The sequence below is a fragment of the Bombina bombina genome, chromosome 10, assembly GCF_027579735.1.
Source record: "Bombina bombina isolate aBomBom1 chromosome 10, aBomBom1.pri, whole genome shotgun sequence".
NCBI classification, from domain to species: domain Eukaryota; kingdom Metazoa; phylum Chordata; class Amphibia; order Anura; family Bombinatoridae; genus Bombina; species Bombina bombina.
In genome coordinates, this window is record NC_069508.1 from 159,642,242 (window position 1) to 159,658,653 (window position 16,412).

Genomic DNA, 16,412 nt, shown 5'->3' on the forward strand with positions numbered 1-16,412 from the left:
TAGTCAACATAATAAGACTTTTATCTCAAAGTACTTTTCCTCAATTAACATAACACCGTGCAATATGAGAAACATTTGACAGCACGTTTCATATCAAACTACAAGTAGGCAGTAGAACAACTCCTGACCAAACTCACCATTAAACTCACCAACAATGGAAACATAAAAGTAAATGTAAGAACTAGCCGAATGGAGACTATTATAAATGTTTAAAATCATTTAATAGTGTTACTATCAGTATTTATTATTTCTCATTTTACACATTATTAGTATTATTCTCCAATTATACTGCTGTCAGTGTGTTTTTTCTAGATATTTCTCATCTTAATCCAGCCAGATATCTACATTTCCCTTTCAAGTTAAAAAGTTTTCAGTATAACCCATTATATTATGAATAATCAAAAATCTTCTTTGCCAGCTTATCTGTACCCATCTTTATATTACAAGATTAACATTCATCATGAATAACCTGCCAGTAATAGAATCTGTCATTGGCATATTCAAAATCATAAAAACATAGACCACAATCACAAAAAACAGTTTTTGAGAACGTTTATTTAAAGAATAATTTAAGAAATTTCAGAAGATCTTTGCCTTCCCAATGTTCTTCCGGGGGTTTTGTTCCCCCTTTCATTGGAATAAGATGTGCAGATTTTTCTTACTACAAAACTACATTGAGATCCGGAATCTTTATATCACACAATGAATGAAGGAACAGCCTTACCCAATAATATTCCGCCTTTAACACACACAGGCTGTCCCACATTCAATGATTGGTTCCTCGTCAGGAACAATCTGATTGGTTCTTAACGTCCAATAGGAGGAGTAGTGCCAGCCAATAAATAGACATCAGCATGGCCGCGCCGTACCCTTTGAAAAAGCCACGTTAGTGGCGAAACATGTTAGGGAATTGTTTGTAGAATGCCAGTTAGCATTTTTTAATCAGCAGGAACAGAGGTCTTTATAGTATATATAACTATTGTGGTTGTGCACAATATTAAGTAAATTTACTTGTAAACGGAGTTTATTCAGTAGCATGAGCATTTGATATTAGAAGCCTAGAACTGGCCAACGGCCAGATTTATGGAGCTCTAAAAGATATATACAACACTGTCAATATTTAGCGAAGCACCCCACGCCAAATTGACAGGTATAGCCTAGGATTTAGTAAGCGGTTAACATTATTAAAAACCAGATATAGATACGGTATCACAAGGATTGCAAATACTGCAAGTAGCTATATATGTGATACATTAAGCTTAGACACATGTGATACATTAAGCCTGGATTTTGTAAGCGGTTAATATTGTTATACACCAACATAGATACAATATCGCAAGTATTGCAAATATTGCAAACAGTTATATAGGCGACACATTAAGCCCAGATATAATAATGCAAGTACTTAGCGAATTACTTTAAAAAACAACCAGTATCAAAAGCAAGCATTCAGCAAGCGGTTAGGAGTACGAATATTTAAATACACAGAGAAAAACGCCAATATTCAGCAAACTCACACCACAATACCGCTAACAACTCCTAAGGCCTAAGAGGACAACATGCTTTAATTATTTAAGACCACTTAGTAATAGTTGATACATACTAAGAGCATAATTTTCATACCAGAACAGCTACTTTCTTGTAACATTAAAGCATACTCACAAGAATATTATAACTCTTACATCGTAAGATCCTAACGCTAAGATCCAATAGAGCTACTAAATTACTTAAATATGCTACTGTTATAACAAGTATAGTACACACTATCAACTTTAAAAATTCCAAGAAATTTAAAAAATACAATTTCTGTGTAATGATTCAAGCACAATGTTTGTGCATACTTAAGTATTGATAAATATACGATCTAAGATATCAAGCACAATGCTTGTGATTTAAGCACAATGCTTGTGCATACTTAAGTATTGATAAATACACGATCCAAGATATCACAGGGGTTGATACATTAACTTACCGACCAGTATTACTATACTATACACAGAAAGTACTTTCAGTATCTATATAGTTAGGAGGCTACTTAAAACAGCAGTATACATATATTTCCCACAATATCATACTGAAATAACAAGACAACTACTAGGAAATTAAGCAGTGTCTCACCAAGATACATATGAAATGCAATTTTACAAGCATTAATAATAAATATTGGTGATAACATGGAATATTTACGCTAATACCTTTAATATCAAAATTTGATTTGAAAGTTGAGTCACAGATCACTCATATAACAACAGAGTAAATATCACAATACCACAGCCTTCTCAAATATAAGCTCAAAGTATAATAAATCACTATATAATCACTGGGATTAACCTGACCTCCAACCCAAGTAATTTCTGAAACACAACACAACCACGTAATGTACTCCGTGAATAACGGATAATAATCTATTAAGACCCAAACCTGTGTTTTTAATAAAGTTTGTATGTCAATTGTGTTTGTTGCCGTATATTTTTAAAAGATTACCAATAAAGGTTATATTTTAATAAACATCCCCACGCACACTCTCCTCCAAGGAGACACAGCTCTTGTCCAATTTTTGTCACTATCAATTAGGGAATGAGTGCTATATAGGTGTACACTCCATCAATCCAAGGATTGATAATTTTCGTTTGACATAGTGTAACACTGTCACATACTGTGATCCTGAGCACAGACCTCACATAGTGTCACATACTGAGACCCTGAGCACAGACCTCACATAGTGTGTCACACTGCCACATACTGAGACCCTGAGCACAGACCTCACATAGTGTCACACTGTCACATACTAAGACCCTAGGCACAGACCTCACAGTTTGTCACACTGACACATACTGAGACCCTGAGCACAGACCTTAAATAGTGTCACACTGTCACATACTGAGACCCTAAGTACAGACCTCACATAGTGTCACACTGTCACGTACTGTGACCCTGAGCACAGACCTCACATAGTGTCACACTGTCACATACTGAGACCCTGAGCACAGACCTCACATAGTGTAACACTGTCCCATACTGTGACCCTGAGCATAGACGTCACAGTGTCACATACTGAAACCCTAAGCACAGACCTCACAGTTTGTCACAATGTCACATACTGAGACCCTGAGCACAGACCTCAAATAGTGTCACACTGTCACATACTGAGACCCTGAGCACAAACTTCACATAGTGTCACACTGTCACATACTGAGACCCTGAGCAAAGACCTCACATAGTGTCACACTGTCACATACTGAGACCCTGAGCACAAACTTCACATAGTGTCACACTGTCACATACTGAGACCCTGAGCACAAACTTCACATAGGGTCACACTGTCACATACTGAGACCCTGAGCATAGACCTCACATAGTGTCACACTATCACATACTGAGACCCTAAGCACAAACTTCACACAGTGTCACACTGTCACATACTGTGACCCTGAGCACAAACTTCAAATAGTGTCACACTGTCACATACTGAGACCCTAAGCATAGACCTCACATAGTGTCACACTGTCACATACTGTTACCCTAAGCAAAGACCTCACATAGTGTCACACTGTCACATACTGTGACCCTAAGCAAATACCTCACATACTGTGACCCTAAGCAAATACCTCACATAATGTCACACTGTCACATACTGTGACCCTGAGCACAGACCTCATATAGTGTCACTGTCACATACTGAGATCCTACGCACAGACCTCACATAGTGTCACACTGTCATATACTGTGACCCTGAGCACAGATCACACATAGTGTAACACTGTCACATACTGTGACCCTGAGCACAGACCTCACATAGTGTCACATACTGAGACCCTGAGCACAAACCTCACATAGTGTGTCACATACTGAGACCCTGGGCACAGATCTCACATAGTGTGTCACATACTGAGACCCTGGGCACAGATCTCACATAGTGTGTCACATACTGAGACCCTGGGCACAGATCTCACATAGTGTGTCACATACTGAGACCCTGGGCACAGATCTCACATAGTGTGTCACATACTGAGATCCTGAGCACAGACCTCACATAGTGTGTCACATACTGAGACCCTGAGCACAGACCTCACATAGTGTCACACTGTCACATACTAAGACCCTAGGCACAGACCTCACAGTTTGTCACACTGACACATACTGAGACCCTGAGCACAGACCTTAAATAGTGTCACACTGTCACATACTGAGACCCTAAGTACAGACCTCACATAGCGTCACACTGTCACATACTAAGAACCTGAGAACAAACCTCTCATAGTGTCACATTGCCATATATTGAGACCCCAAGCACAGACCTCATAGTGTGTCACATACTGAGACCCTGAGCACAAACCTCACATATTGTCACACTGTCATATACCGAAACCCTAAGCACAGAACTAACATAGTGTGTCACATACAGAGACCCTGAGCACAGACCTAACCTCACACTGTCACGCCGTCACGTGATACGCGCGGAATCTGCAGCGGAACCTTTTGTTATTGGTTCTGTTTCCGGCGGAGAAATGTGAGACTGCACAGCAATATGGCAACGCACATGGGAGCTGGGTTGCTATTCAGAAAGATAAGGGCACCGGGTCTGACCTTCCGTAGATATAAGTTCAAGAAGAAATGGGTAAGAAGGGGCCTTGGTGCGAGATGAGGGGACACGTGGGTTGAGAGTGTGATGCCCTGGGGAGAACTGAAATACAGCCTGGGTATATGTAATAGCCAGGAGAGGAGGGAAGGACCCCGTGTTAGGGAAGAATCGGTAGTAGAGGGAATGAGCATGAGTAAGAGAAGAGCCAGGAGTAAAGGGAAGGAGCCTGGGTAAGGGAAAATCCAATAGTAGAGGGAAGGGGCCTGCGTAAGGGAAGATCCAGTAGTAGAGGGAAGAGCCAGTAGTAGAGGGAAGGAGCCTGCGTAAGGGAAGAGCCAGTAGTAGAGGGAAGGAGCCTGCGTAAGGGAAGAGCCAGTAGTAGAGGGAAGGAGCCTGTGTAAGGGAAGAGCCAGTAGTAGAGGGAAGGAGCCTGTTTAAGGGAAGAGCCAGTAGTATAGGGAAGGAGCCTGTGTGAGGGAAGAGCCAGTAGTAGAGGGAAGAGCCAGTAGTAGAGGGAAGTAGCCTGAGTAAGGGAAGAGCCAGTAGTAGAGGGAAGGAGCCAGTAGTAAAGGGAAGGAGCCTGAGTAAGGGAAGAGCCAGTAGTAGAGGGAAGGAGCCTGTGTAAGGGAAGAACCAGTAGTAGAGGGAAGGAGCCTGAGTAAGGGAAGAGCAAGTAGTAGAGGGAAGGAGCCTGAGTAAGGAAAGAGCCAGTAGTAGAGGGAAGGAGCCTGAGTAAGGGAAGAGTCAGTAGTAGAGGGAAGGAGCCTGCTTAAGGGAAGAGTTAGTAGTAGAGGGAAGGAGCCTGCATAAGGGAAGAGCCAGTAGTAGAGGGAAGGAGCCTGCGTAAGGGAAGAGCCAGTAGTAGAGGGAAGGAGCCTGCGTAAGGGAAGAGCCAGTAGTAGAGGGAAGGAGCCTGCGTAAGGGAAGAGCCAGTAGTAGAGGGAAGGAGCCTGCGTAAGGGACGAGCCAGTAGTAGAGGGAAGGAGCCTGCGTAAGGGAAGGAGCCAGTAGTAGAGGGAAGAGCCAGTAGTAGAGGGAAGGAGCCTGCGTAAGGGAAGAGCTAGTAGTAAAGGGAAGGAGCAAGAGTAATGAAAGAGCCAGTAGTAGAGGGAAGGAGCAAGAGTAATGAAAGAGCCAGTAGTAGAGGGAAGGAGCAAGAGTAATGAAAGAGCCAGTAGTAGAGGGAAGGAGCCTGCGTAAGGGAAGAGCCAGTAGTAGAGGGAAGGAGCCTGCGTAAGGGAAGGAGCCAGTAGTAGAGGGAAGAGCCAGTAGTAGAGGGAAGGAGCCTGCGTAAGGGAAGAGCTAGTAGTAAAGGGAAGGAGCAAGAGTAATGAAAGAGCCAGTAGTAGAGGGAAGGAGCAAGAGTAATGAAAGAGCCAGTAGTAGAGGGAAGGAGCCTGCGTAAAAGAAGAGTCAGTTGTAGAGGTAAGAACCCTGTGAGCTAGACGTGGAGGTAAGGGGCCTGAGGGGGGAAGGGGGAGATGAACCTTGTGTATGGGAGATAGCTAGGAACGGAGGGAAGGGGCCTGAGTTAGGGAAGAGCCAGTGGCAGGGGGAAAGAGCCTGAGAGAGGCAATGGACCCTGAGTATGAGAAAAAGCTTGGAGTGGATTGAAGGAGACTTAGTGGGAAGAGAGGAGATAGACCCTGGGTATGGGGGGAGAGCTTAAAGTGAAGCGAAGGAGCCTGAGTGGGAAGAGAGGAGATGGACCCTGAGTATGAGAGAGAGGTTGGAGTGGGTTGAAGGAGACTGAGTGGGAAGAGAGGAGATAGACCCTGGGTATGTGGAGAGAGGTTGGAGTGGAGCGAAGGAGCCTGAGTGGGAAGAGAGGAGATAGACCCAGGGTATTGGGGGGGGGGTAGCTAGATGCAGAGGGAAGGAGCTTAAAGGGACACTGAACCCAAATTTTTTCTTTTGTGATTCAGACAGAGCATGCAAATTTAAGCAACTTTCTAATTTACTCCTATTATCAATTTTTCTTTGTTCTCTTGCTTTCTTTCTTTGAAAAAGAAGGCATCTAAGCTATTTTTTTGGTTCAGAACCATGGAAAGCACTTGTTTATTGGTGTGTGAATTTATCCACCAATCAGCAAGAACAACACAGTGTGTTCACCAAAAATGGGCCGGCATCTAAACTTACATTCTTGCATTTCAAATAAAGATACCAAGAGAATTTGATAATAGGAGTAAATTAGAAAGTTGCTTAAAAGTGCATGCTCTATCTGAATCACGAAAGAAAAAAAATTGGGTTCAGTGTCCCTTTAAGAGGGGAGATGGACACTGGGTGTAGGTGGGAAGGATGTGAGAGAATTATAGAAAACAAGGAAAGAGACTGAGAGAGAACATGTTAGGTGAATAAGAGAAGCCTGGGTTTTGAGTATAAGGAATGCACCCTGAGATTCTGGGCATGAAGCAACTTGTGAGTCTGGGCTGGCAAGTTGATTTCTGTGCCACACACTGACTGACAGATCTTTGTGGGAGGATTGATAGTATTCTGTGAATGAGAGCACTATAGCTGCTTTACCAGGCTGATATATTGGTCACCTGGGGTCTTATGGCAACACATATCGCATTAGGTGTACAATTTATTTTAGTTAAACATTTTGTAATGTTTCAAAATCATAATCAACCTTTATTTGTTTTATCTTATTCCTTTGCATCATTAGGCAACAACGTTTCCAAAAGTCACATGTTCACGGCTGGCTCTTCATAATTTTGATATGAATTACAGTGTTCAGTTTGGGGATCTGTGGCCTTCTATCCGAATCAGCCTTTTGTGTGAACAGAAATATGGGGCTCTTGTCAATAACTTTTCCCAAAAGGAAAAAATAATGCAAAACTTGAGCCTTTTAAATGCCAAAGACTTTATATCTGAAATTCCAGATGTTTTGGTTGAATCTCAGAGCAGCATTACAGATGCCCCTGAAGCTATAGAGTCTGATAAATTTTCATCTGATCACCATCCTAGTGAGGTGCAACACCAAACCACAGATCTGCTCGCCTCACTGCGCAGTTCAAACCTTACATGCGTCACATTCCCAAGAGGGGATATCAGCCGATTTTCATCAGCCAGGTGCAGCATTTGAAAAAATACTTTACAATACTGACAGGGCTTGACAAACCCAGGAGCCAGGTAGCCACTGGCTCCTAGAATTTTACCTTTGATCCTAACTTTTTGGGTTATTCTCAATAGATCTATTTACAAATACCACTGTCTGGCTCCTAAAAATATATCCGGCTCCTAAATATTTTTACTGGCTCCTAAATTTTAAACAGATTTGTCGACCACTTATACTTTACCAATATGTGGCAAAAACAATTTCTGGCATCTACATTTTTGGTCTGGCTCCTAGATTTTGAATAAATTTGTCAAGCCCTGCCTTATTCTATTCTTAAACATTTGAAATAAGTTCTATCACGTTTGTAATCCTGACACATATCTTTAAATGAACCAGTGTATATTTAATATGAAGACGCTGTAATTTGTGCCACTTATAGGAATGTTGCCTTTGCCTCAGGTCAGATTGCTTCGGACACCTGGAGTATTACTTGATGGATGCTTCCTCTATTTTACCAGTTTTGGCTCTTGATGTGAAGCTGGATCACAATGTACTTGACCTGTGTGCAGCACCTGGAGGAAAGACGCTGGCTCTCTTGCTGACAGAGAACTGCCGTAAGTTAACAATTGCATTATAGTCTGAAAGGTTGTTACAGATTCAAGGGAAAATGATACAAATAAGGGTTGTGAGGTTTACATTCTAACTAACAAATTGTTTGTCTGCTCGAAGGTAGAAAAAAATCTTGTTTGCTTTATTTCTCAGGCTGATCCAAAAAGTGTTAAACTGTGTTTATTTTTTCCACTGTAGATTAAGATTCTGGTGCATAATATTTAAAGGGTTTTGTTTATAGAGATTGTATATAGAAAAGTGAATGGACCAAAATAAGGGACATCCAAAAGACCAGGGGAATAGCACACCAACTATCTAAAGTTATTCACAGAGACAGTTTGATAAATGCAAAAAAGATATGCTTTATGTAATCGTGAATATAAAAATTAGAACATGCATATATACAAAAACATCAAGACAGACAGACAAACAAAATACATGGGCCCCTCACAAAAGAGCAAAACAAGCCAGCTTAAAGAGTTTCATATGGTGCACCATAGTATTTAAAGTTCAGCAAGCAAGCTGGATGTTACTAGCATTAGCATTTAGTACTCAAAGCAAGCGAGTAAGTGCTCAAAATGTAAGCTCCGGCTCATACATTTTTCAATATGGAGAACTTTTATATAAAAATGGAGGCCCTGCTAGAGAACCTTGAATCCAAGATGGATAAAGGATTTATAGACTTCACTGCTCTATGCCGATCCGTGGGAGGTGACTATACCTCATCGTCTAGCCGGAATGTGCCAACAGATAGTGGAGGTGAAACACAGCACTCAATGCAGCAACCCGGAGTTACCTCAAGCTGCTCGGAGCCCACGCCGGGGGCAGATGAAGCAATGACTGAACCTCCACAACAAGGGAACAAAGGAAGTGCAAGACTAACACAAACCGCGTAGTATGCGGCCGAGTGGCTGTGTCGTGTGGCTATCACCCGGTGCGATGCGGCCGGACGCCCGGGAGATGGCCAGGAAGTGGGAACCCTAGTTACAGGGACCGAATCGTTAGAAAAGCTTTCCCTAAACCCAGTGAGCAATGAAACTTACTCAAGAGACATGAGGCCCAGAGCTACTAACGCTACTCCTCTAACCATAACTGAGAGACTTGTTATAGACTACACCTCGACTAATAGCAGACACAGATCCCTGCACAATACTTTACTTGTATGGGTATTGATTATTAAAACTGGGGTCGGATGATGCTTGTAATTAATGGTATCTGGTGAGAACTTGTTCGATTAGACCAAAGACAGATTTTGATGTTCTCCCGGTCAGTTATAGTTAATTGTTTGCATATTTCTGTACACTTGTATATATGTCACCCAGTCTTTACATACATAGGATTTACTTACTTGACGACAACCAGTTTGAAATTTGATTTAATCTTAGTATGCCTACATCTATAGCTAATGCAGGTTATGGTAACCCCATAATTACAGATCAATATTGTGAGTCGGTTGCTTTTGTCCATTATGTATTCTATAATCTATTGGTTTTCTTATCATTTAAAAAAACAAAAGGTTCTGACTATTAAGGGAGTGCAGATTTTAGCAAGTTGACAATAACCCCCACTGTAAGCATTTACACTTCTCACCTAGTTATTATGGGTAGCTGATTCTCCGCTTTTATTTATGGCAGCTGCTCCTCCTACTTATCTTTTGAACTACATTTAAATATTGTGTATACCTTTTTATATGCAATTATAGCAAATTCTCAAGGCCGGCGCTAGATATTTCAAAATTAGAGTTGCGCTAACAGTAATTTCCTAGTGTGTTGTTGCGCACGTTGGGTAAGCCCTGAGAAGCACTTTTACGATCAGCTCCTTGTCGTATGACATTACTAAATGACTCTCATACTTGGTCTATGAACTTACATTATAGCCTGATGTGCCAATATATTGTGAGACCTATTAGGACTATCATGTTCCTTAGGTGTTAGTACTATATAAGAACGGTGATAAGCACATATAATGCACATGTCCATATTTAGCAGGGCAATGAAAGTAAACATGCGCCTATCATCTAGTTAAGGAGCACTGAGTGGACCAAAGCGCTAACTCCTCCTTAGGTTTCTGATACAGCTATTCTCTTATTACCTTTACTATAGTATAAGAAAATCACTCAGTTTCTTGCTCTTCAAGTATTTATGTATTATTAGAATTTGTTGTTCTCTAGATATGCGTGTCAGGGTTTTTTCCCTGTTGTGTTTGCCATGTGCTGCTGGCAGCCATTTTACTCGCCTCTCTTCCTGAATATGGTGCATTGTGGGGGATGCTGCTCATTTCCTGCACTTCCTTTTATGGCCAGACTGCTGTGCATCATCCGTGTGAGACAGGATCCAGTCTCAGAATTGTGATGTCATCACTTATTATTTAAAGGGCCTCTGTTCAGTATGCTTTGCCTTTGCGTTGTCTCAGACCTGTTTGTGTTTCTGTGTATTACCTGCCTGCCTGACGTCCTTCCTGGTTCCTGATCCCTGGCTTGTTCCTGACTCTGCTGTTTTCCTTGTTCCTGATTCCGGCTCGTCTGACTATTCGCTTTGGCTCCTGACTCGGCTCGTCTGACTACCAGCTCTGGTTTTGACTCCTGGCTTGTTATTTGACTTGTGGACTTTTTATTATTTTTTAGTATTAATAAAGGTGTGATTATTTTTGCACTTCTCGTCTCAGTCTGATTCCTGGCATCCTGATAATGCGCTTATCAATGTTTTATGCTGAGTGCTCAACTTTACTGATATTGCTACTCTCATGTTATTTACAAATCACCATTTTATTTTTGTATTTAGATATTACCATTGTATTTCCTCTATCATGTGCCACCAACCTATTCTTATTATTTTATCATGGTCCAAGAGTGACCGAATTTATCATTGCTATTCCTCTATGAACGTTTCTGTTTTTCCTGGGTACAAGTGACCCATTGCTGCTTAAGAGGAATGTTTAAAGGATAAAAAAGAGGTTCCAATTTAGTAATCTGAGATGTTATTATTCATTCTCTATTTCACAGGCACGTGTCCCTTAAAATGTTATCATTTATATTAGCCGTATATAATGTAAATTTTATTTTCCATTACTGTCTCATATTGTATTAAGCTGGTATGTTCTAACAACCTCAATAAAAAGTTTATAAAAAAAAAAAAATGTAAGCTCCGTTTGTATAGACCAGACAAAGTGCCCACATGAGCCCCCGAGGCCAACAGGATAATGTCAGGCAGACCGTTGTTAGCAACGCCAACTCTACTGGTCAGATCGCCATCAGTACATAGCCAACTCCACCGGTCTAGGATGAAATGCCTGTTCCTTTACTTATATCTGGTGTCCCAAGGTATCACAGCTCACTCCACTTCAACACGGTCACCAATTATGGATCCGGAGACAGTAAGGGGACCCACGGAATAAGAACTCTTATTCCGTGGGTCCCCTTACTGTCTCTCGAAACATAATTGGTGACCGTGTGATCATATTCATGATTACATAAAGTATATATTTTTTGCATTTATCAAACTGTCCCTGTGAATAACTTTAGATAGTTGGTGTGCTATTCCCCTGGTCTTTTGGATGTCCCTTATTTTGGTCCATCCACTTTTTTTATATGCAATCTCTATATATAAATCTTTTCCAGGCAGCACCTTACTTAATATGTTGTATATTATTGAATAGCATTAATAGATGAGCAAACTTTCCCTTTTTTTCGTTCTTTGTAAAGGGTTTTGTTGTTGTGTTTTTTTTTTTTGCAATATTTTTGGGACACAATTGTAGCCCTGTTTCTGTCAGGCTTACTATACTGGATCTGTGCATGGGGTAAAGGGTTCTATATACAAATATTTTTTGAATTTCCTTTCTTGTAGAACATCTGGCTGTCAATGACCAATCCATATCCCGCTGCAATCGTCTCAGGAAAGTCCTGCAGTCTTATGTCCCTGTAGATCACCGTACAGAGGACAAGATCCGAGTTACTACCATAGATGGAAGGAAGTTAGGAGAGCTGGAAAGAAGTGTATACAACAGGGTTAGTTTCTGTTCAATGCGTGCACTGTAGGAGTTGGGTTATTGGCAGATCATAAACATGCAGAGGGATATGATAGAATGTGTGCGTGTGTTGTTTATGGCTATCACAATATACACAGCACTTACAGTGTTCCATCCCACACATCGGGTGCATATTCTTGTAACCAGAGCTACTTGTACAGTTTCAGTATCTGCAGCTGTTGGTTTTGCAGGTACTGGTGGACGCCCCATGTACTACAGACCGGCATTCACTCCTAGAAGAGGAGAACAATATCTTCCACCGTATGAGGACTAAGGAGCGTCAGATGTTGCCTTTGTTGCAGACTGAGCTCCTGGTGTAAGTAACTGTGAGAGATAATCTTGTCCTCTCTTCTTCCTAATAGGGTAATGTGATGAGGGAGGAAACGTGTCAGCTGGCACCACATGTAAATGTGTAGGCAAATTGCTTGAGACTAAATACTGATGATATAAAAACATTTTATGCTGAACGTTTATTTTTAAGTAAAAACCTAGATTGTACTCACTTTATTTAAAATACCGGATTTCACGTAATTGACATATTGTTTTTAGCGTGAGCTTTAGTAATACTAAAGTCTGTGGTAGCATTTGTGTGACCTACTGATCAGCACATAGGGAGACACCCGTACACAGTGATCCAGAATAACCAAAAATAAAAATGAGCCCGGGTTTAATTCATAACATTTTTTATATTTATGTATTTTTAGCTTTTTACCCCTCCGTCGATGAGCACGGCTCTCCCGCTTTACATTACTGCTTTTTAACATAAAGATAGCAAGAGAGCGAAGAATAATTGATAATAGAAGTAAATTAGAAAGTTGTTTAAAATTGCTGCTCTATCTGAATCATTTGAGAAAAACATTTGGGTTTAGTGTCCCTTTAACGTTTTTTTTGTTTGTTTTTTTACTGCAATTTATGTTCAATAACCAAACTCCACTCACCCTTTGTCTTAATTGGAGGAGCCCATCAGGGCTTTAGCCTGCAGACAACAAGGCTAATTACTGTTGTACAGGTACAAATCCAAAAATCCAGAATTGAAAATACAAACTTCTTGATTCATATTTTTTTTTTAAATAAATGATCAAAAAATACTATCACAATCTTCTCTGCCTGTGTCTTTGGTCTGTTTTCTAGAATGCAAATAAGTCTATTTTATTTATAACCACAAATATTACCTCTCTCATTACAGTACTGTACTATCTTACCGAGGGTACTGTGTATACAAAAGGCATGATATAAACTACTTTTTAGATTACATGTATACGTTGTATAATGACGTAAATGTTGTCTAAATGACAAGGTATTTACAGTTGGTCCCTTCCCCCCGCCAAACTCTCCCATTTTTAGATGAAAATATTCCAAAATCCAAACTATTCCGAAATTTAAATTTTCCGGTCCCAAGCCGTTTGGATAAAATGTTTTTTTGTACCTGTATAAAGTACTGTTTTGCATTTATATGTTAAAGCCAATTAATAGACAAAGCGAAAGGATGGGGTCCCGAGTCAGGTATAGTTGAGATAAAACAGTATTTTATTGATAAAAGTTAAAATCGCCAGCATGGGCTGGAGGGTACAACAGTGCAAGTAGGTGTGTGAGCGTGGCACCAGTGGCTTAAATGTTTCTGCGTGCAGCCAATTAGTGACAGTTATGTAGTAGGGTTAGCATTGAGAATTCAGCAGGGTACAGATATGAGAATTAGAAAACCCTCAATTTTCAGAAGTAAATTACATGAAAGAGGGCAAAATAAATAATAAAAATATATATTACAAAGTTGTTTCATTCTGCATAACTAAACATTTTATTTAAAAATATCAAGTCCATTTCAATCAGATTTTTTTTTTGTATTTTTTTTTTTTTAAATGCTTTTTGAGGAAAAATCTTTCTAAAGAGATTCTATTTAAAGATATATTCTAATCTAAAGGTTATTCATCCTGAAATAAGGATTCTATTGTAATTATGTAGCATGAGGCTGTATATTCATGGCTGTAATGTTTAATTATGTTTATTTTTTGATAAATTTATTCCATTAATCCATTCACAATGTCATGCTCTCCTTAAGATTTCTGTTAGATTTTTTTATTTTTTTTGCCTAGTACATATCACATATTATTGGTTTTGTAGTTCTCAAAACTGAGTTTGTATCTGCAGAAATAACATGCCCCTTCTTCACAGCAAAAAAAATATAAAATAAATATAAAGAATTGAGAAATAGACCTTAAAGGGACATAAACACATTTTTTTTCTTTCAAGATTCAGAGCATATAATTTAAACAACATCCTGATTCACTACTTTTTGGTTATCAAAACTTGCTTTATTCTCTTGGTATCCTTTGTTGAAGTAGCATAAATGCACTACTGGGAGCTAGCTGAACACATCTGGTGAGCCAATGGCAAGAGGCATATATGTGCAGCTACAAATCAGCAGCTAGCTGCACAAGGAGCTAAGTGTGAGGAGGGAGGGGCAAACGGTTTAAAAAAAAAAAAAAGTACAGCTTAAAAGTTGATCAAATATGATTATCCTAAAAAACTAAAAATTATCTATGTATTTCTAATGGTTTATAACCACATCAGTAATTTTCTTATATAACTGGAAGAATAAAATAATCTAAAACGTTATTATTCTAAAAATGAAACTTTTATGTAGGAAACCATGATTTAAATCCTTACTGACCAGTGATTTAAATTTATTTGATTCAAATAAAATCCACCTTGACAGAATTAAAAGTAAAATCCCAGGTAATGCTGTGCTATGCTAGTATAGCTGGTTCAGCCCCAGGTGAGATCACACGCACGTATCGTGCGTTAGACAGCAGATTTCAGGTGATCAGTTTGAACTGAATATTTCCACCCATTTTATTTAAAATTTAATAATTCCTTTCTGTTTATCGCTATTCCCCCAGTAAATGTAAAGGGCAATAAAGGGACAGTCAACATCAGAATTTTTGTTGTTTAAAAAGATATATAATCCCTTTATTACCCATTCCCCAGTTTTGCACAACCAACACAGTTATAATAATATACTTTTTACCTCTGTGATTATCTATGCCTCTGCAAACTGAACCCCTTATTTCAGTTCTTTAGACAGATTTGCATTTTAGCCTATCGGTGCTCACTCCTAGGAGCTTCACGTGCGTGAGCTCAATGTTATCTATATGAAACACATGAACTAATGCCTTCTAGTGGTGAAAAATGGTCAAAATGCATTCAGATTAGAGGCGGCCTTTAAGGTCTAAGAAATTAGCATATGAACCTCCTAGGTTTAGCTTTCAACTAAGAATACCAAGAGAAAAAAGCAAAATTGGTGATAAAAGTAAATTGGAAAGTTGTTTAAATTTACCTGCCCTATTTAAATCATGAAAAGTTTTGTTTTTTTGCCTGTCCCTTTAAAGTATTTTGATCTTTGTTTTATTGAAATGATGACATATTTAAAATGTATTAAATGTTGTGGGGCGTTTTCTCATTTTATTTTTGTTTTAATAAACATATTCTGTCTTATTCTTTTGGGATTGTCACTGTTTACCAGTTTTGCTGATCATCCAGCTTAAACTTAACCTTTTTCATATTAGAATGATCTATATTAGAATTTACTGTCTATGTATTAAACTGTCCACTGAGCCTTAAAACGTCAAAAGGTTGTCCCACTTCCATTGTGTTGCTGGACAGTTAGGGGCTAAGAATAAATGTCTGATTTTCTCACCCTGATCCCCACACTAGAGCTTAGTGTTACAGACGTGATAGGGCTCTGATTATAGATGTTTGTAACCCCTGACTGATTCCTCTGCTTACAGAGCTGGCCTGCTAGCCGTGAAGCCTGGTGGGATAGTAGTGTATTCCACGTGCTCTCTGTCGCAGCTGCAGAATGAATGCGTGGTAGAGCGAGCACTAGAACTTTCTGCCTCTGAACACGGAATCCACGCAGAGCCCCAGGATGTCAGCAGCTTCAGAGAGGTTTTTAAGAACACATTCAACTTCTACCAGAACTGTCGTGTTGGGGAGCTGGTCGTCCCTCACCTGACTGCCAACTTTGGGCCCATGTTTTTCTGTAAACTAAAGAGGTGGAAATAATCCAGTGGACTTGTCGCTATACAGCATCAGTCTTTAGCGACAAGGTGAATAAAGAAGTCATGTGACTGACAAAGCGTA

At 39.7% G+C, this 16,412-nt stretch overlaps 1 protein-coding gene across 1 annotated transcript; it reads left to right on the forward strand.

The window, feature by feature from the left end:
• Positions 1–4,469: 4,469 nt before the first annotated feature.
• NSUN4 (NOP2/Sun RNA methyltransferase 4) lies at positions 4,470–16,412 on the forward strand. Its single transcript, XM_053693422.1, has 6 exons — positions 4,470–4,618; positions 7,248–7,654; positions 8,100–8,254; positions 12,092–12,252; positions 12,464–12,588; positions 16,058–16,412. The coding sequence occupies exons 1-6, from the start codon at positions 4,529–4,531 to the stop codon at positions 16,332–16,334; spliced, it is 1,215 nt and encodes a 404-aa protein (XP_053549397.1). The 5' UTR covers positions 4,470–4,528; the 3' UTR covers positions 16,335–16,412.